The following is a 22,055-nucleotide window of genomic DNA, read 5'->3' as shown; positions in this document are numbered from 1 at the left end:
TGAGTGTGTGGGGGAAGGGTGGTTGGTGAAGGTTGTGACTTGCATGGAAGGGAAAGATTTGCCCACAGCCTGCCCCCACCAGTGCTCCTTCAAGTGCAGGCTCTGCGCTGCTGCCACTCCTGGCCCCAGGGCACCAGCACAAGCCCTGTGTTCCCACTTACTGCCACTTCCCCACCCATCTGACACTGCTGCCCAGTTGCTCCTGCATTCCCAGTGCTGCAGCTGGGAACCATGTGATGCTGGAGCATGGCGGGTGGGGGATGAACAAGGAAATGGCTGCAGCAGGCGAGGGGAAGGGGTAGTAAGCGGGCGTGCGGAGTGCAGCGACAGCCATGTGGGAGCACAGTGCCTGGGCTGGTGTACCGGGGCCAGCACTGGCACGGCCCAGAGTGGGATGGCAGGAGTGCAGGGCCTGCACTGCTCCAGCAGGGAGAGAGGGAGTTAACCTGGCTTCATAGAGCCCCTGGCAGCCCAGGCCCTGTGCTCCTGCCATCCTGCTCTGGGCCCCACTGCACTGGCGCAGACCCCGTGCTCTGCCTGCCTGGCAATCGCTGCGCTCCACACACCTGTTTGCTGCTCCTTCCCTCCTGCCTGCTACAGCTATTTCCTGCTTTAGGACTACAGGAGCCGATCTGGCTGGCCCTGAGGACTGGGGTAATCACCCACGGTCCTCCCCTGCCTTCCTCCTCCCCACTTTTTATCTGTATTTCCCTTGGCACAGGGAGGCAGGAATAGCCCCAGGCCAGAAGCCTCCAGAAGCCCTTGCTAGGCAGAGGCTTTGGCTGGGGCTCAGGGTGGAGGGGCTGGAGGCAGGGTGTGACTGGACTTGCTGCTGCAGCTGTTTAGTTCTGCTTCAGGTTCCCCCTGGGTCCTACTGCCCCTGTCTTCTCTCACCTTTGACAGGCAGCCAGGACCAGATAAATAAATATTAATTTTCTAATTTTTTTAGGGGCCACACAGGCCAGATCCAGCCCATTCTACCCAAGAACTAAATTTTTTCTCCATCAATTACTATTTGCTTTCTTCATATGTGCAGTAAGGCACTTAAGGATTTTCAAATCCTGTCAATGTTTGAACAGCATTTATTTTAAGTAGTAAAGCTTGGATATCTGGACAGACAGGTAACACAACACTATTCACATTTCAAAGGGATTACAATCAAAGAAAACAGTATACAGAGAAGGAGAGGGGATGAGACCACATCAAGAGACCAAGCACTGATTTTAGCCAATTTCTTCATAGTTTTATGGGGTGAGGGGAGGGCACAGGGGCTCTGAAGTAAAGACAGGCTTGGAGGAGTCTTGGAAGTGTTTTCAGGATGGCTTTGAGAAGGAGGGACATAGGAATGCAAGAGGACATGGCAAGGCAGCACAGCTAGGTGTGATGTTTGTACAGAGAAGAAAAAGAACACTTGTAGGGAGTTAATTTGAAGTCAGCAATCCAAGGATAACATTTTTTCTATAATGCAGTAGAACTGGGATTCTTTACAGGGTTAGATTCCTAACCCAATACTAGGCAGGGGTACATAAAACTGCAAACAACTGTGACCATGGACAAGCAAAAGTTGTTTGCTGTGACTTCTTTCAAAGCATGCTACTTCTCTCATCAGCTGCCTCAGACTATGCTTTAGCTGTTTGGAGAAACAGTGTCCTTTGAAATGAAAGTAGTAGCAAGCAGCTGAGAGATTAATTCTTAATTAAGCATCACACTGCAAAGGACAGGTAGCAAATCACCCAATATGAAAAAAATCTATGTTCTACTGTACATTGTTACAGGAACTGGAGGAAACCTAGATGCCAGTTACGGAATCAGTGCAAAACCCCTCAAGCAACATGATCATGTAGCCCTGTTTCTGAAAAGCTGGAGAGAGACATCTAAGGGAAGAAACTTAGCATAAGGGAGTGATCTCACTCTGATGCTCAATGGTATGACAACTCCATCTGGCAATGGCTTAAGTTTCTTGCCAGCACATTCTTAAGCTTGGTTCTCAACCCACCCACTTTCCCTACACATTGGCATTTCTGGCTCACCTGAAGGAGTGCACCACTGTCTTCACTCAGTTTATCATCATGTTTGAATTCTACTGTGATGGTTTTATCACAGTCCAGACCTGCCAGCTCCACATCTGTTGTATTGCTCATGTAGAAAGCTCCAAAGAAGTCAGTCGCTCGAATTCCTGTAAGGAAAAAGAAGGCTATGGAGCTGAACCAACCATACTCTATAGTAGAAGAGCCCAGCAGACAGCCTTTGGGATGACATAGCAGCCTGCTTCTCAGGGACATAAAATTGTCTTGACATATCTCTCACCACACCTCTTCTTTCAACCCTCCCATAATCCCAGGGATGCTGAAGAATTAGGACAGCAGACTTTACAGCCTAATTTCAGTATGTTCCAGCCCATGGAGAAGTCTGCTCTCCTCCTACTTCCTGTAATGATACAGGCTAGTTTTAATTAAGCCTAGACAATACGAAATACTTACCTGTGCTTGTGCGCACTCTCATCACAGCATCAAATCCCACCTCCTTCTGGACATCTCTGCGCAAGTCATTTAGGAACCGTTCCTGGTCAGTTTCCAGCTGGAACACAAGAAACAATTCTCAAGTGTTACATTCCACAACAGAAGTTACCCTACAGATTTCAGATCTCCTCACATGAGAGAGGCTTTAAATCTGCCATCCTATCCCCAGAATCAGAGTAATTTCAAAGGGCTCAAGGCCCAGTTTGTCCAACCACCACGAGTCACCTTTTTTTCCCCCCTAATGAATGAACTATTGCAGAAGTACATTTTTAAAAATACTATGCATCTCTGCAGATATTTAACAGGGAACCCTGCTCCATATGAACTGCTAGTGACATTCGCGCCTGTGACCGCACATTATTAAAAAAATACCATTACTGGAAATGCCAGTCAACATTTCAGCTTGATGAGAGGAATGGGAATCCAAATGAGTTTCTGAAATAAGCTGCAATGTAAAGGGAGAGAAACCTTTGTCTCTCTCCCACATGCTGAATGGAACGTCACAGTCTTTTCTCAAGCATAGAATTCCTACAATGTGTCGCCAGATTTAAAATGTGAGAGGGTAAAAGTATCAAAACCCAATTTCAGAGAAGCTTTGTTGTATCAATACTGACGCATTGACAAGCAAGCACTCAAAACTGTGTACACTACTTGAGATGGATCTTGACAAGATTCCCTTTAATAGAGCCACTTAAATGTTTTGCAAACTTCCCCAAATCCCCATAAGCAGTGGTTGTCAACCAGGGGTACATGTATCCCTAGGGGTACTTAAAAAATTCATAGGAGATATGTGGGTGGGGAGCTCCCACTGCTACATGCCCCCTGGTGGAGGCCTGGGAGGCATGTGCCCCCTGATCTATGCGCAGGGTGGAGGTGGCTGCTGCACACTGGGCTTTGCATGCCATTATAGCTGCCCAGGAGCGGTGTGACACCACATGCCTGCTGCTGCTGGGCTGCACTGTGCCCCCTGCCCTCCCAGCAGTGGAACATGTGGCATTGTACTGCTCCAGCAGCAGTTGCAGTAGCATGCAAAGCCCAGCACACAGCAACAGCCACCTATGCCCCATGCACAGTTCAGGGGGGCACATGCCCCCCAGGCTTCCACCGGGGTGTGTGCAGCAGCAGGAGCCCCCCTGTGCTCCTGGACAAGCCATCTGGGCTCCAACTGTCTCACAACCTGGCTCAGCCAGGGCCCCGTTCAGTCCCAGGCCATGCCCTACTCCCTCCTGTGGGGGACTTGATCTGCCCCCCCAGCCCTTTCCCTTCCCCCACAGACTTACCCTGCTAGGGGGCAGCCGGGGGGGGGGGGGGGGGGGGGGGCATGCTCAGCCCTCCAAATAATTTTAATATGAAGGGGTACATGACCTGAAACTTTGAGACAGAAGGGGTACACTTGTTAAAAAAAGGTTGAAAACCCCTCTCCTAAAGTTTCAGTTTGCTCATCTGCAGGTGGCTGAAGAATGAATAACTTCCCACTTTCATAAAACATATCTATCTGGAAAAAAACACCTGTTATGAATGAAGGCTAGGTCTGCCTGATACAGCAAGTCTCAAATTTACATTCTCAAACAGCCAAAATTTCATTGCTCACTTAAATTGCAGGGCATTCAAGAAGTTTATTTTTGAGCAAAAATGAAAGCAAAGCTTTTCCCATCTGATATTAAGCATTCAAATTATGCAGGTCTAGGAAAAACAAAATCTAGACAGCAAGCATCACCTGGATACTACGTCCTGTATACAATGAACTCAGATGATGGTTTATTCTATGGTGTTAGTGGTTTTCGTATTAGAGGAGTATTCTAAAACTTTTTGGTAGTCACATACTTCCTCTTAGTACAGATACATTGGCAGTAAAGATTAAACAAAACCACTGTAAGTTATAATGCTGGATCTGAGGAATCTTAGGCAGAGCAGATGACAGACTGACCCAAGGAAGTTCTTACCTGGAAATAGGTATACTTATAAATGGAGCCCCCAGTCTGGTAAGTTACTACCCCCAGTGTTGCCACATCCAAATACTGGTTTGGAAATAGGAATAAATCAACACAACAGCCTTGAGCCACACAGTCCTTGGCTAAATTGTTGTAGAAGTTTGTCTGGGGTTGAAACAAAGTCTAGGGATAATGGAAAAAGAACAGGGATACAAAGCAGGTGAGAAGAAAATAGTTACCACATACATTCTTCAAGACAATTAAAATATATTGTAAAGCACTTTCCCAGCCCTTTCTTCTAAAGTGTAATCAGGATTTAAGATTTAAGTAGTAGCTGCTACACATGCTAGACTAAGGTCCAGAGCTTCCAAATATTCTGCCCACTTGGACTTCAGATTCTATCACTATTGTCCATCCATCCCCAAACAGAAGGTTTCCTGTCCTTACCCTTAAGATAAACTCAGTTCTGAATGAGAACCCAAAGGGAGGACTGCAGCAATAAAAAGTGCCATTGATCCATTATCTCTTTTTTATTACTTCTTTTGATGTCACCCCAGATCTATTTTATTCTACAAAGAGAGCAAGAGAAGCTTTCCACTAAGCAGCACATAAGTCAGGGGCAGGCAATTATTTCGGGAGGAGGGCCACTTAGCGAGTTTTGGCAAGCTGTTGAGGGCCACATGGGTAGCCCTGCCCTTTGCCAGGTGCCCTGCCCTCTGGTCAACATCTTGGGACCAGAAGTCCTGCCCCTGACCTCTAACCCTTGCCACCAGAAGTCCCTTCCCTTGCCCCTGGAAGTACTCCTTTGGGGAAGAGGGTTTGCCATCTTAGAACCAGAAAAAAAACAACAAATTATGTATTAAAAATCAAATACCCATAATATTATATTTTAATTCAATTAAAAAAAATATATATTTTTGTCCTGATGTGTGAGTTTCTGCTTTATATGTAGAAGTGATTGCATAATAGCTCAAAATGCAGTCTTACTCTTGTTTACTGTGTGGGGTATGCAGGGGTGTTGGGGGATATGGGGAGGGGGTGTGCAGGTGTGTGTATAGTATTTGTGGGATGTGTGATTGTGTGTGGTGGACGGTGTGGCTGTGGGGCTTGCAGGAAGGGTTTGAGGGTATGTGAGGTCTGCATGGGAGCACCCTGTGCACTCCCCACTGAGCTGGTCAGCCCCCGCCCCCACTGTGCAATAGCTCAGAGCCCAAAGGCGAGCTGCCAGTGGGCCACTGGGCCCCTGGTGTGCAGAAGGGCCCAGGCCTACCCCTCACCCCCAACCAGGGGCCAATGCCTGTCAGGCCCGGGGGGCAGTGCAGGGGGCTCCCAGAGCCACTGGGGAAAGAACAAGCTGGTGGGGACATGGGGAGGTGGCGCAGAATTTGCATTGCACTCCTGAGACTTGGGGCAGCAATGGCCTGGCTGCCCCCACCACAGGCAGCCCAAGAGGGGGAGTGGGGACTGCCACTGCCCCAGGGGAAGGCCTGGCCCCCCCCACCCCACAGGGGCCCAGTGGCAGCTCACCCTCTAGCCCTGGGACAGGCGAAGAGGCTGTGCCAGGAGCTAGAGCAGAGCCGTGGCCACTTTTCTGCTTCGGAAGCTCCTGCAGCTTCCAGGAGGCCAGGGAAGCTCCTGGCCGGCCCCAGAGGCAGTGCGGGGGATCCGCTCGAGGCCGCTGGGGGCAGCACAAACCAGGAGGAACATGGCCTGAGACATGTAAATCCTGGGGAGGCAGCGCAGAAGTTGCATCCCACAGCTGAGGCTTGGGACAGCAGTGGCCCGGCTGCCCCTGCCCATTGGGCAGCCCTGACACATGCCACTGCCCCTGGCACATGCCACCGCCCCAGGGGGAAGGCCTGGTCCCACCTGCCCTACAGGAGTCCGGCAGCAGCTCAACCCCCGGCCCCAGGATGGGCAGGGAGGATGCACCGGGAGCTGGAACAGAGCCAAAGCTGTTTATTTTGCTCCAGAAGTTCCTGCAGCCTCCCTGGGCTTCCTGCGCCCTAGGCCATGACCCTGCCAGGTCGCGCCACCCTCAGTGGCCTCGGAAGGCAAACCGTGCTGCTCCTGGGGTCAGCCAGGAGCTTCCTCGGGAAACCCGGGTTCCTCGCAGCCACGGGAGCTTCTGGAGCAGAAAAGCGGCCGCAGTTCCACTCCCAGCATAGCCTCCCCGCCAATCCTGGGGCCGGGGAGTGAACTGTCACCAGGCCTCTGAGGGGTTGGGGGGGCCCAGGGCAATGGCAGTCACCAGAGCCTCCCATGGGGGGGGGCCGGCCAGCTGGGCCGTTGCCGCCCCACGCCTCAGGCACGCAATTCAAGTTCTGTGCTGCCTCCCCACACCCTGGGCCACATCCCTACTGGCTCGTGCCACCCCCAGCAGCCCCAGGTGCCCCCTCACTCCCAGCCCCGTGGTCAGGCAGGGACCAGTGTGCACAGCCCCAGCCCTGCTCTTACTTGAGTTCCCCAGTCCAGCACAGGCAGGAACAGCCCCATGATCCTAGGCTAGAAGCCCCTGCTAGCCAGGGGGCTTCCAGCTGTGAAGGGGTGGGTCCTGCTCTTCCAGGGGCCTGCTGTGGCTTCCCCTGGGTCCTACTGTCTCTGGCTCCTGTCATTTTTGACAGGAGCCAGAAGCAAATTAATATTAATTAAAAAAAAAATTTTAGGGGCCCTGCGAGCCGGACAGAATGGCCTAGCAGGCCAGATGCGACTTGCTGGCCACATTTTGCCCATCCCTGACATGAGTCATTACTACCTTCTCTTTATCAGTGTTGATTAACTTCTTGTCATCTCTGTTCTTCAGCTTCCCTGGGGCCTCTGCAATAGGCAGAGAGGTGTGAAAAATGAAGAGCTTGCCAGCACATTCTGCTGCCTACAGAGGAGGAGGAAAATTATTTAAGTTAGAAACATGCATTGAACTGGTGAGGGACATTGGAATGAACCACATTAAATGCTTACTCTATTACTGTCCAGTTCCCTGATACTAGCTGGGGACCATTTTGAATCAGTAGGTTCATAAGCTATGTTTACTTCAGCTAACAGTTACTCTTTCTTTCTTTTTAGTATTTCTTGTGTTTTGTGGGGGAAATCAAGGTATAGTTACTGAGATAGAAGTGAATTTTGTGAAATGAGCTTCTTTAACTTTTTTTTTTTTTTTAAATAAGTGTCAGGCTCCTGATATTCTTTTAATGGTCAGCACACACAATGGCCCCTGACACCATACATTTATCACTTAATTGATACGTTACTCACAAACTGTAAGATGCCACATGTACAAGCAATTTATCATGGGATAAGCTTCTTAATGCTGGAACACTACATCCACAAAGATGTTGCTTGTTAAAATGTGGAACATCTTTGTGGCTGGTTTGCATTCTGCTTTAATTTAAAAAGTGCGTGATGTATGCTCCCCTCTACTATCTCATGGTGCTCTGCTCTTCCTCCCCACCTTGATTGGGACAGGGAGGGAGAGCAGCTGGTTCCCAGACAGCCTGCCCAGCACTGAACTGTCAGGAAGACTTTCAAGCAGTCCTGCCCTGGTTGCTGGCTGGGACCCAGGGGCTATGCCCTGCCCAATTCCACTAATTAACTAAACTGGGTGGTGAATAACTGTATCCTGGACCCAGGATCAGCCACTCCTTCTGATAAGTAGGATAGGGTAGGAAGCATCTCCCAGGTCTAGGACACAGTCATCTCCTGTCCACTGAAATTCAAAATGTGCAGCCCAGCATTAGGAAGCTGTCTCTTCAGTGCTAGGCTGCACAAACTTTTCAACCTCTATGCTTGCGGGAAGCCAAACATAGAGATCCCAGGCTCCACATGTGCCAGTGCAGCCTGGCACTGGAGAACCACCCTTAAGAAGGCTTTGGCATGCTGGAAGCCCAGGATTGCAATTTTGAGCTCCCCATGCATTGGCAAGTTGAAAAGGCACTGCAGTAAGCACAAGTATCAGGGACTGTTTCTCAATGCCGTGATTCCTGCAGCACCATTTAAAGGTCCAGGCATGCAGGGTGCCTGGAAATCAAGGACTTGGTTGTTGATCCCAGGCTCCCTGCCTATCAGCAGATGTACAATGAGATCTGACAAGTTTTATCCCAGGTGCCAAAAATCATGTATCTTGCCATGCATAGCTGGTGTGGCAGGATGCACAATTTTGGGGATCTAGGATAAGAGTCCTAGGATCCCACTGCATGATTAAATTAACATCTGTCTATGGAATTTACATGAGTGGAATGCTGATTGGATTAGCTTTGCTTTTTGCCACAGTGTATGCAAACATAGATAATTCTCATGAAACAAGCTCGAGTGTTTTCCAGGAAACAAACCTGACAAGCTGGTGACTCAATATGGACATAATTGAGCTAGGTCAAGTATGGGAGTGGCAGACCTTCAGAAAAAAGTCTACATGCTTTGCTGAGCAATGCTGGCAATTCAGTAGATGGCATTCTCTCTGAATCTGGGCCCAACCAGAACTCCAGCACAGACTTAAACCATGGTTGCTGCCAAAGCAAGCTGTCAGCTCAAACAGAAAGCCAACAACCTGAGCCACTCATTACTGACAATCTCATGGAATTTAGTTTATAAGAACTGCAAATTAATTCCAAAGACTTGATGAAAGTTGTCTCTGGCAATTGCTCTAAATTCCAAATTTCTTGGTAGCTTCAATTCTTTAATTGGCTAGCGAGCTCAACAGTTGATATAATGATTCACAGAAGTGCTTGTATTTTAGCAATGGGGTAGCCATTTCCTATGTTCAGTAAGGCTGGTTTAGGAAGAGCTTTGAGATTCTCAAGCGAGATGGGATGAAATATTCCAATTTTTGTGTAGTGTCTGACAACGCAGCCAGATCCCCACAACAATATATCTACCTTCAGTGCGTCCAGCCCTGCCTGAATTACTGGAGCAAAGACTGTTTCTGTTTCTCTTGTGTCTGCAAACATTTCTGGGATCTGATCCAGCAAACTGTTAAGAGACAGAGAGAGAGAGAAAGGAAAAGGTCAAAGAAAATTTAGCCCTTGCCTGGTAAATCCACCACCAATGGTAGCCAATGACCCAGGGGACCAAAGTGGCCAAGAAACAGTAATCATTAACCTGCCTAACTTTTCTATTAACCAACATGCCAGTTATAGGGTCTCGTTTGTTAACTACAGAAAAGCTGATTCTTCATCCTCTCCATCTCTGTTGGCACTGGCTTCTTCAGCACTGACTCTACAGCTCCAACTAATGCTCCTGATGATCCCTTCTCTTAAATGTGTCAGATTTTTACTTTATCCTTTTAAAAGCCACAATCTAGGTTTGATAATCTAATCTAATCTAGTCCCAAAGTTTAGCTTCCTACCAAACCCTGTCAGTAATTCACCACCCCCTTTCTAGGGTAAATTTAGAAGCTCAACTCCCAAAGGAAGATTTGGTAAGAGGTAAAAACCTGGCTGCTGCCTGAACTTTTCACATTTGACTCTCCTTCCTTCTCTTTTACTTGACTCTCCTAAAGAAGCAATCTAATTAGGGTTACCTCAATTTGTAGCTATATTTACACTGTCACCTTAGCTAAGGTGACTGAACTCTTATAAGCTCCTGGTCTCAGCAATGTTTACCACAGATTTTCCTCTAGAAAAGCCTCTTTCCTTAAGTCCTATTTTGCACCATCTTCCAATTAATTTCTAATACTAGTGAAGCAAATTCAGCCAGCCAACTGAGGACAAAGCAAGGTGTAGCTCTATTTCCAGGATGTACATCAGTTTTCTGCCTAAGGCTAGTAACAAGCCTGTAGCATTTTTGAACAAACTAGAAATACGAGCCTCTGCCCAAAGGTATCCAAATTGCAACAACCTGGCAAATTAAGGACATCCCAAAGTGTACCGTTCTGTTTACATTTGTCAGCTTCTAGGTGTAAATTTAAATACACTCACAATGGAGCTATCAACTATATAGCATACAAATACCGTTATCAAAGCTGAATCATTTAAAAGTAATACAAGGAATTCCCCAACAAGTTGCTCCCTACGTGAGTTCTGCTGCAGCTTCCATTACCTGGCAATCACTGTCCTGGACTCATTCACGTTCACCAGAAAACCATCAAGCAGCGGCACAAACATATCGGCTACATCAGATACAACCATCATTTGCGGCTGCGCCAACGAGCTCTTCACATTATAGAAGTGCAACACTTTGTTGTAGGTGACGAAACCCACCCGAATAGCTGACTCCTCTAGGTTACCTCCTCTGAAAATAAGACAATACCTGCATCAGAGCATTCAACAGATAAGACCCAGACAAGGGAAAATGAAATGCCTTGCATTCAAAAGCTTATCTAACTTTACTGGACAGACAACATGGTTAGTGTAAAAGATAATTACCTACAAAACTCCTTGCCCCTTGTGAAGAAAACAGGTAATTCAGTGTAGTTTTTAGCCCACAGTGTAGTTGTAGGCTACATGTAGTTTCTTAGCTGGTAAGAAATGCTAACATCATCCACACAATCCATGAAGACTATGACTAAATCACGTAGCTAGAGTAGCACAGGGGGGCTTGCACTGTCACTTGCCAACTTCAAATACTGCCAAACTGCACTTTATACTAGCATTTAAAAGGGAGAAACTCTTCTGTGAATGGGGGAAGATATAGAAGCTTTCCAATTTTTTTACTGGCTGCAGCAGTACACAGCACAGCAGCTGATTACCTGGGCAGATAATCTAGGAGTGACTTCAACTCTTCACAGATCAGCCTTACCAAGCCACTTTTCACAGCATTGTAGGACACATCGATCATGAAAATGAAAGCTGGTGGGTTGGGAAACTTGTTATTCTGTGGGAAAAGGAGACAAGAAAATATACAATATTTTTTAAAAGATCATAAAAAGATTCAGGCATGGAGTATGAATGCCTGTTTAAATACAGACCAATGGAGTTTTGATGTCTCTTCATGGTCAATTGTTAATACACCGATGTTCAGCTAGCTTTTCCCCACCTACCAAATTATCCTGAGCATGCTTAAAAAAAACCCAAAACAGCGTTTGACCCTGCCACACAGATGCATGTAAGATGTTTGTGCTCTGGACAGATTGTGCCATCACTGAATGAACAATCAGAGCAGCCTAATTACAAAGGTATTTTCCTTTACATTTTCGTGTCTTACAAAGCAGACACCCCAGAGCTTCTATGTTCTAGAAGACTGAAATCCAAATGGACTTGTTTATGAAGAGACATCGTGTACTGGTAGTGAAAGTTTCCTTTCCAGAACTGGTAGCTCTTTCACCCCTCAACAAGTATTAGGTCTGCTCTGGATAGACTTGAGTAGCCAGGATGAGCATACCTTGCTATTGATACAAAATGAGTCTCAAGTGACAGGTAAGAAGAGAAGAGGAAAGGACAGATTCCTTTAACAACAGGGTGACAGAAAGGCTATACATGGATGTCACATTTGTTCCAGGATAAACCATTATATCCCACAACAAAGTGCAATCATCATTCAGACATCCATGCGTATTGTTCTGGGATAAGCCCTAGAAAGGTTTGTGGGATAAGAAGTACTAACAGACATTGCAAAGTGCATCTAAACCATTATCCCATAACTGCATCACTGAATCAATGGCAGAAAAGCAGCAAGGCATTCAGCCACTCATTCATCCTGATTAGAAGGGTGATGTGTGTGCACACCAACACTGGGATTTGTGTGTTCTGGGACAAACAGCACAGGTGCAAACTATTCAGAGGTAAATGCAACGTGTTGCTATCCCTAAGTTAGTAACATTGCAACATTTAGAAACCTTTTTCTCTTTATTTTTACGAAAACAAGAGTTTCCTTAACATGGAGCATGTTTTCCACTTCTCAGAAGTAGTTGAAATGTTAGGATTGCCTAGTCCCATGCTTCAAATATGGGATTGGGACTTAGTGGCCTTGCGTGTTTGAAATTCAGCATATAATGCAGTTATTGCAGAAAACTGTTTGGAGGACTGGCTCAAGCACCATTAGCTAAACTGATTTTGCCCAATTCTTGCTGGCAGGTTGAAAACATACACTCGTAACACCCACCAGATCTCAAGCAGTTTGTAGTTGCCACTGTAGAGATCATGCACTTTCCTCGATTCTGGTTTGAATTATTCATAATAATTATCTACCTACAATCTAACTAAATTGACGTTGAAGGATGTAGAACCAGACTTCCTTTTTACTATAGAAAGTGAGCAATATCTAACTTGTAAAATGCAACGTAAATTCTAACCTGCTTCCCCTATGTAAGGCAATGTCATCAATGGACTTCAACTAAAATAAATGTCATCTCCTCCTAGAGGTTACCATGATAGCTCTGTCCTAAATGTACATTGTTTTACCTTACAGTAGTCAACGGTTGCCAAAAACTCATAGGACCCCAATGATAACTCTGGTCGATCATAGAAATCAACTCGCTTGCCAGTATGATCCAAGTGCTGGAAGTAGTGAGGAGGCACTGGAAACAAAAAACACAGCAAATGTTACAAGCATATCATTGGTAACTCAAACACACTGTTGTAAAGGCCTGAAAGCAGATTCTGCAGAACACCTACTATGTGAGGGGAGAAGACAAGAGTATCCTCCAACAGACCCTAGCTCCATTACTGGGGAAACTTCTCCACAATAGGATAAGTGAGGTTTCTCTTCTGCAGAGCTACTAACATGACTAGGACAGAACAGATTACAGGAAGTGATACTAAAAAACACCCCCCCAAAACAAAACCAAAACAAAAACCAAAATACTAACAACAGTAGAAAAAATGAAAATCCCTTTAAAAAAAGGTCAATTTAATTGAAACTACACAGAGGATTTCAAGTTTGAATAGTTCAACTACAGAAGAGAAACAAAAAAATATCAAGATTAAAATTACACAAGTAGTCTTCATGGTAATTACTAACCACTTTCTCACATGAGGTAGAGATCTGTTTTACAATTTTCGATACACAAGTATCTTGCATTGCTTTGTGTATGCCAAGCATGCTGGGGAAGGTATTTCTATGAGAAACAGAACATAAATGGGACTTATACTCTACTGGAGTGTGCTTATCAATATGTATCAATGTTGAATAAACCAAAGGGTTAATAAGCATAACACTTCCATTTGCAACTAAGTTACTTTCATAGGCAACAGTCTCACCCTTGAATGACAATAAAGGGGGTGAGTTACTGAATGAAAATAACTGTAGGGATATATGTTGACTAAAATGTTAAGAGCAGAACATTTATCATATACATTTTTAACTCAAATGCTTACTTACACTATTTTCATTGACATGGTCCAAAACAAAAATTACCATAAGATCCCTCACACAATAATATACTATATGGATCTACTGATAAAAAAAACTTTATTAAAATAGCTTGACAGTATTGTAATACATTATACAAGAGGAGAAAGTTAAAGAAGCTGCAATCTTCAGCATTTCAGAGTTGAACACTTAACCACATTCTGAATGTACTTAAACAGTACATTTTAAAAATACAAGAGTACAAAATTCAGTGAAAAGACATTCTGCTCAGTGCTTATGCCATGAATATCCCTTTAGTACAGTAACTGCTTGCATATCTTTCAAGTGTCTCCCTACTGGCACAAAAACACCATCTCCCAGAATGAAGTCTTACCCTCAGTGACACAGCTGCAGAAACAGCACTGGAATCTCCTTCCACCCTCAATGAACTGCATAAACGGGCACATGTAGGCCTTGCACCTATTGCATCGAATGGGACCAGATTCTCCATGATCTACCAAATAAGGAGGGGTCTGTGAAGGAAGAAGACAGGTCATATATGACGGGATAGAGTGCCTAGACATCTCCCAAAGCATGTTATTACCTAATGGCAGGGCTTAGCATTTTAGCAGCTGTTGAGGAAGAAGAGAGTTGGAATATATTTTGTAAATGCTTTACTGCCTTAAGCTCCAAGCACAGAAGCTGTTGGTGAGCTGTAGTTATTAACAGACAGAGAAGCACAATGAATAGCAAATGAAGTGGAGAAAGCATACATACAGGAAGTATTTCCTTGGAAACTACTGCTGGACAGCAGAAAGAATTCTGCAACAGATTATTACAAAGCTGTGATTTGAAAGGGTTTAGACTTTGGTCAGTACTATTCACAGCTGACTTTTTTCTTTTCCCATGATCTCAGGAGCCAATATCCAAGGGCTGCCTTATGCACTTTTCCTCAGCACTCATGACCGTACTATTACAAGCCCCTTTATAGATCAGCCCAGTAACAGAAAGATCAAGGATGAGAGACCTATTTACATGCTGTACTTCCATTCTCTGAAATAAAATAATACTCTGTAGAAAACCCACTGTTGGGAATAATGAAGCTTATAGTTGCTAAAATTAACCCCTCCTCTCAGGGTGAAAAAACACAGCCACAAATTTATAAAACAAACTTAATCCCCAAACCCTTTGTACAGACAAAAACATTTCACATCATACATTAAATCCCCCATATCTTTGTCTTCGCTGCTTGTGGAGAAAATGCAGATATCTCTCTCTCAGTCTGAATTAATTTTAATTTCACCAAATGAAATTAAACTAATTATTTTTACTGTTTTGTTTGGGGGGTTTTTAAACTCTGCTTGGTCAGTTTTGGACTACTGTGCCACTTCTAGTCATTTCTATGCCCTTATGTTTACAGCCTAACTCTCCCCTGTATCATTTTCCCTTTAATTTAATATACAATTAAAACACTACTGCAGTCAGAGATTCCAAACTGGGACTCATGCCTTCAAACAAAAATTTCATCACGGGCATCCATCTGGTTTTAAACCAAGATCAGATCCATACAAACTAGAAGTGTAATCCTTCTTACTGACACTTGCTGCTGCTGGCTCCCTGTTGTTGTGTCAACAGGTCATTTGTCTTGGTCCCCCTTCAGACTAGCAGAAAACTGCTCAATGGAGCTAGACACACTCCACTTTTGAACCTGCCACTTCTATCTCTCTCAAATTCTAAAGTGTGCTTTGATACAGACAGGGAATATGCTTCCTTTGATAAGCTTGTTATAGAAGACCTAAAACTACAGGAGCCAATGAAGACATTATATATCCAGACGAGCCTAACCTTCAAAGCAAGAGGATTTAGTGGTTAAAAGCCATATTAAATAGGTATGGGCATTGTCATGTGGTGTGAGCTTGGTGTGAAGATGTAAGCACAATCTTCAAGGAAACCACTGAGGTCTTGATCACTACAATTGCCTCCAATTCAAGCTACATCAGTCCCTGATAATTACTGTATTAGCATAATGTATCATTATCTTCAGGACTCACATGTAGAGGTAATAATCTTACCAGTAAGTAAGTTCTTTTCCAGGCAAGTCAGAGTAGACTTTGGAGCAACTTGTAGAGCTCTGCATACTTAGTAGAAGCAGCAAGAGGCAGTCTGATTTGATTAAGAGGAGCTCACACACAAGCTGCATTCAAAGTCACAGGCTACATTCAAAGCATTTCTCAAGTAGGTGCACTGGCCTCAATGACAGTTTGACTTTCCAACCTTAAAAACTCCCTAAGCGGAATTGTAGAGCCTCGGATCCCATTTCTCCCCTCCCCATAACTATGGGCCTCTGCACACAGCCTTATCAGATGGTACATTTTTTGATTGACAGCAGAACAGTTGTTCTGACCACTCCCAGCTCTTTCCCCTCCCAGCTTTAACTGACAGCTCAGTTCTCTTGCTTTACACAACTCACACACCTCTCCCTACTTATAAAGCAACTCAAATATCTATGCTATACTCATTCACCCCTTTAGCCACCATCCTCTCTGACAGACTACTCAAGGCTGCTTTTGCCTGATGGTACTTCCTCTATCCCTGCCACGTTGCCTTCATCTGTCAGACAGAAAACCTGACTCTTGTACTTGCCTAGTCACATTAGCTTGTCCAGAAGCCAGGGACAACAGGCAGCCAGCTTTACTACCTCAAGAACAAAAATCCTTTACAGGGTGAAGAGCCATAACATGCATGGAAAATGTGAATGCCAATTAACATCTTAGATATTGGAAAGTCTAGTTATTTCCTGAAGCCTCATACACTTTTTCTCTGAACCTTGCTTAGCTTTTGGAGCAAAGGTCCCATCTGGTGAGCAGGTGCTGGATTTTAAGGATTCTAGATTGTTTTCAATGCCTTGTTTTCACCAATCACAGTTCTCTTTCCCCTCCCCATCTCTCCAACTGTGGCTCCATTTACAGTGTCTTATTCTCTCAACAGGTGCAGGATATTAAGCTAAGTTCTCATCTGTTAGTAGGGCCCCTCCACAAGGGAACTGGCCCTTGTCTGTAATAAAGATGTTTCCAGGGCTGGGGGCTCAGTGAAGTTTGGCAAAATTTTGCTGGGCAGCATAAAAAGATGCATTCATTCAAAGCATATAAATCAGAACTTGGAGATTAAATATCTAGGCACACTTCTTTTTTCCAGAGTGCTTTTAAACTACACAAACCTCTGAAATGTAGCTGCTTTAATTCTCCAGTCATACATCCCTTATAAGAAGGTCCCAAGCACACTATGGGAATTTACTTCAGGCCAATTCAGTTTAATTTAAACCTTTTGAGCAGATTTGCAAAATCCAAAATACTGTTAAAAATCACAAAAAAGCAACAGAATAGATTTTAAAGCCCATGCACTATCCCCCCAACTCAATGGAGTCTGAAAGGGACAAGGCATGTAATGGGTGGATAGACTGCCCAACTTGCACTTTACAAATCTAGCCATCAAGAGCGGTTTGGATAGATACACTGAAGTCATGGTTAGGAGCAGCAACATAACAAACATATGCCTGTAACTAGAGCCTACGTTCCTAGCACTCTTTCAGACCTTCCCCACTTTAAAATGCTTTAGAGTCTTTCAGCCCCTCAGTTTGATTAGGCAGGTAACGATTAATCAGGTTTTTACAGATGTAAGAGAGCAGGGGCACAGAGAGTCATGGCAAAGAGATGACCACAACTCAGGTTTATCTGAGGACCAAAGTTTGCTTAGTCTTTGCTCTCCAAAATTCTTATTCCACCAAGGTCTAAATAGTTAAGAGGCTTCAAAGTCCTAGACAGTCGATGCAGGATATTGCTCTCACCTCCTCTGTCGGTAGCGTAGCCAGCGGTTTTATGACAGCAGCTAGGGGAACCTGGGACTGTTTGGCCATATCTGATGTGCAGGGAATATTGTAAGATGTGCATCTTATGTAGCGGGGGCTTGTGTTACCTGTAAAGGAAAGCAAAAACAAAACACACTAAATTCTCTCTGAAGAGTACTAAACTTACAACATGGGCAACATATTAACCCATAATGCAGACTCTAAGCACCCATCTACATAGGGACTTGTATTCAGATACAGCGTAACCTGTGAAATGGGTGGTCCCAATTAACTCCTTGTATAGAGATTCTTAATCTAGATTATTGTATTGTTCAGATTACAACTCTAAATCTACCTTTTCTCCCCTCCAAAAAAGCCCCATAAAAATAACACACTATTTAGACAGGGGCCAACCTGTGTGTCAGGTGGATCTCAAGTGGATTATGCTAATTTAAGGTATTGTAAACAGGTACTCGGACACTATAACTTGGGAAGATTCTATTTTTCATTTCCAACAGCTTCCTTGTTGAGCAGTGCAATTCTGATTTAGAAAATAAGGCACTTATTTGCATAAGATTTCAGCAACCCTGAAAATGAGAAACTGACAGCACTACCAGTAGTCACTAAAGAAGGTAGATAAGGTAAAGTCTTTCTCTATCCAACTCCCAGATCATATATTGCATTGTATTCATGATTTGAAACACCATAATGCACTTCTAGTCCTAGACCCTTCACATTCATACTGCCAACACACCTTCATCCTAAAATGCCCCCTTTTACTCCTATATAAATATGCAACATACTTCTATTCACAAATCTTCATTCTTGGCTTTCCAACATCCATTGGCTCCACTTCATTCCTCTAAAAAATGTTAATTCTGTTTTTACCTATGGACGGATTGGTCAAACCATCCACTACTGTCTGAGACTGAACTTATCTTTTATTTTAGATCACAAACAAAAACATTTTTAGAATTTAAGCCTCTACTGCTTAAAAAAAAGCTAGAGCACTAAAACCCTGTACATCAAAGGGAATGTCCCAAGAAATTGTACGCTGAGATCTCTGGCAATATACTGCAGCTCCTTCAAAAAAAAAAAAGTAAGTAGTGAGCAGTGTATTACCTTGATCTTTCACCAGGAAATTGGTAGTGACAAGGGGTGGAACTTGCCCTCTCACTCCAGTGACAAATGGCTCTGATCCACGGTTATTTCTGTCATCTTCAATCACCTGGATCTAGAATGCAAAGCAACATGTTAGCAACTATAGACTGTTTTGTGGTGACTATGACACATGGGATTTGGAACTATAATGAAGTCAGACAGGGACTGGGACAAACATGACTAGTTTCAAGGACTCAGAAGCCTAGACCTAGTTTAAGCTTTGTCAGGAAGTCAGCTCTTATTGTATGCAAAGGTTGGTGAAAGACTAGAGGGATTTTAACAAAAGAAGCAGAAGTCGTATTTAAATTTTAGGGCGTTTTAAATTACAATTATGAAAACTGGCATATTTTACATTTAAAGAATGAATTTGGAGACTCTCAAAACTTAAATTCAAGTACTATTTCTGTTTATTGTTTCCCAACAGACTGTGAATTACAAACCAACCTAAGTCTTTCTGGAAGCTCCAAATCAAAATATTCTGGATTCCACGTATCCTTTAGTTTTAAGCTTCCTTTTTCCCTGCTTTTTGCATCTAAGTTTTGTATCTAAAGTTCCAAGAATTGCCACAATACAAGGCTGGTTCTTACTGTGGTTCTTACAGATACTGTGCATCTGACTGAACTCTGACCTAAATACCTGCATACAAAAACTCGGAAGAATTTGATCCCTTCAGTGTATTACTTGTTCTAGTTTATATGTCAGGTCCCAACTGTTTGCAACAGACTGGTTCATTTAAAAGGTTAAACTACAGAAAGTATTTTTAAAAGTTCCTTCAATTAGAGATGACAAAACTGTACTCCCAAGATGGACAGCACTTCTGGATTAAGAATAATCATTGAATTCTGTATAAGAATGGCAAATTATGATTATGAATCCTTACAGCTACTTTTTCCAATACCAGCACCTAGCCCGATTTAAGCAATAACCTAGGAACAAGTTACTTCAGTCCTTGTGAAAAATTCATTCTTTGCCAATCTGTCTTTGCAATAAATTCCAATATGCAGACCTCTGTTTGGCAAAGTACTATTATCCCTATATTTCATGTTGTCTCAGTAGAAAGCTCACCCATACCATTAGATTATGTCCATTCCACAAGAAGTCTCCTATCTTCTAAAAACTCTACAGATTAACTAAAGTTGGTCACACCAATAGCGATGTCACGTGACTAACTTTAGCCAATCACTAATGAGGGAGAAATGATAGAGGGGTAATAGAAAAGTCAAAACCACCATCTTCCTCCAAACCAAAAAGTAGGTTCCTCTATATATTCAAAAAGAGATTTTGTATGTAACATACTGAATCTTAAAAAATTGTAATTTATAATGGTGTATGACAGCAGATAATGAAAGAATGCTAAAGGCTCCCCATGATTTATCAGAGAAGTGTGCCAAGAAATTTAGATGAGGGATTGGTGTCAAAACAAGAGCTACTTCCTCTCACTTACAAGTACTCAACTATTAGCTCAACCTTGGTACCGCAACAAGAATGAAAAGTAAACAAAGTAATGAGCCATGTAATATACATGGGTACAACTTGTTTGTCCTGAAATTTGTACTATAAATCATTACATTTTGCCCAATAAGGTAGCTAATTTACTTTTAAGGATCAGACAAGATGGAGGGGAGACATTCTTCACGATCTGCTTCTAAAAAGCTATCTGCTTTCTATTGCCCCTTCATTCATGACACAGGATGCAATTTAATGAGCAGTCCCCTTGCGGTATTTAATTCTATTCATTTTGATAAGGCAAGCAGAAAAAGATGGGGGCGGAGGGAGGAAGGATTAACAGCAAAGGGTTAGTGAGATGAAATTTAGGTTGCAGGCATGCACAGGTGGCCACCAACACAAAGATGACATTAGACAGACACTGCACTTACTGGGCTAGGAATTGCATCTGGATCTATTCTGTGCCTGGGTTTCTGCTGAGGTGGCAGCTCACTGAGTTGCTTTTTTTAAAGAATAAAAAAAAGTAACAGAGTGCCACAAAAAGAAAAAGAGAATAATAAAACAAGAAGTAAGTGTTACTTCTCTCTGCCCAAATTCTGGCACTGGAGTTAGATATATACATTTGGACAACAGTTCATGCAACAAGAGGAAAAGAATGTTTCCTTCAATACAACAAATTAATCCTAGAATGCGTCTTGCTGCTGTATTGTTCTTGGGCTCTGAATATTTTGTTGGCAGAGACAGACTATGTACTTGCCCTGTTAGACTTTAAGGACTTACACTACAAGAACATGCTGCAATGAACGAAACTGATAAAAGTTGCTTGAAGTCCAAATTTAATGGACAAGGAGATAAAGCGAGCCAAGCTATTAAAGCTCTCCTACACTCCTTCCTTATGAAAACTAAGTCCTAATACATGTGTAAGGCTAAAATCTAAGCAGATAAAACTATGACTTTTTGATCATCACCAGCATGAGAGCGCAAGTCTAGACTAAAGCTAGATACAGAAGTCAAGTGAACCAACTGTAAGCATTTCCTTGGAAATGTTTCTTAGCATCACTTGCTATTGTGATCTTTTGAAACATCAGCTCAGCAGCATTGGGAATTGAACCTAACAATCTAGTGATATTAATGAGCAGGGACCCGGGTTTTTCATTTCCCATGGAAAAACGGAGTAAACCGTGGATTTTACCTTTTACCAGAGGCAAACATGGATTTCTCATTTATCAGAGAAACCTGCGGATATGGCTTTTTGTAATGAGCACCCTGCAGGCTGGCAGAGTTCCAGTCTGCAAGGAGCTGGGAGGGAACAGAAGGAGGGTGGTGAGACAGGGGGCACCACGTGCATGGACATGCACATGGACCCAGGCAGCCCGAGAGTAGCTCCAGCAGCTAAATGAGGGGGGAGAAGACGATTGAAGCCCCTGTAGGGAGGGAGAGAGCTTGGCGGTGCTTGCGGCCCAGGGCCACAATGCATGGCCGCAGGGCCCAAGCAGGGAGGACGACGGGGCCATGGGTGGCTCGTCCAGTGGGAGGGCCAACTGAGACCCGCACCGCCATCTGTATGTTGGAGCAGGTGCAGGCTGTGGTCATGGGCTCTTGCCCTGCTTCCCTCCCCTGGAGCATCCACAGCTTGGCGGGCATGACCTGGCATGACAGAAAAGAGCGGAGCCGCACGGAGAAGCTGCTCGCCGCTGTGAGCTCCCTGCTGCCCTGGCAATGCACCTCCTGTGCGTGCCATTGCTTTGAGGGGCACAACCCCGCAAGGCTGCTCTCATTGAAGCCCCACGCGCAAGAGGTGCATTGCCACGGCAGTGCGGAGTTCACAGAGGCGAGCTGCTTCTCCGTGTGGCTCCACACTTCCCTGCCACCCTGCTTCCCTCCCCCAGGGCCTCCACAGGCCAGTGGGTGCAACCCAGCGCGGCAGAGCAGTGG

General features: G+C 44.2%; 1 protein-coding gene across 4 annotated transcripts in view; it reads right to left on the bottom strand.

The window, feature by feature from the left end:
• SEC24C (SEC24 homolog C, COPII coat complex component) overlaps positions 1-22,055 on the bottom strand; it is a 60,081-nt gene that overhangs the window by 9,188 nt on the left and 28,838 nt on the right. For 2 of the 4 annotated variants that reach the window (XM_006262955.4, XM_006262957.4), the window contains 12 exons: positions 20,552-20,620; positions 18,636-18,747; positions 17,514-17,641; positions 14,064-14,202; positions 12,781-12,896; positions 11,130-11,254; positions 10,481-10,672; positions 9,319-9,412; positions 7,206-7,322; positions 4,463-4,633; positions 2,481-2,577; positions 2,031-2,176 (listed from right to left, as the gene is read on the bottom strand). In XM_006262955.4, coding sequence (XP_006263017.1) covers positions 2,031-2,176; positions 2,481-2,577; positions 4,463-4,633; positions 7,206-7,322; positions 9,319-9,412; positions 10,481-10,672; positions 11,130-11,254; positions 12,781-12,896; positions 14,064-14,202; positions 17,514-17,641; positions 18,636-18,747; positions 20,552-20,620 — 1,506 coding nt within the window. The remainder of the gene's footprint in view (positions 1-2,030; positions 2,177-2,480; positions 2,578-4,462; positions 4,634-7,205; positions 7,323-9,318; positions 9,413-10,480; positions 10,673-11,129; positions 11,255-12,780; positions 12,897-14,063; positions 14,203-17,513; positions 17,642-18,635; positions 18,748-20,551; positions 20,621-22,055) is intronic. The other 2 variants (XM_006262956.4, XM_006262958.4) reach the window with 1 other exon arrangement.

This window comes from Alligator mississippiensis, chromosome 6 (assembly GCF_030867095.1).
Source record: "Alligator mississippiensis isolate rAllMis1 chromosome 6, rAllMis1, whole genome shotgun sequence".
In the NCBI taxonomy this organism is placed as follows: Eukaryota; Metazoa; Chordata; order Crocodylia; family Alligatoridae; genus Alligator; species Alligator mississippiensis.
This window is presented reverse-complemented; position numbering and strand designations above follow the sequence as displayed.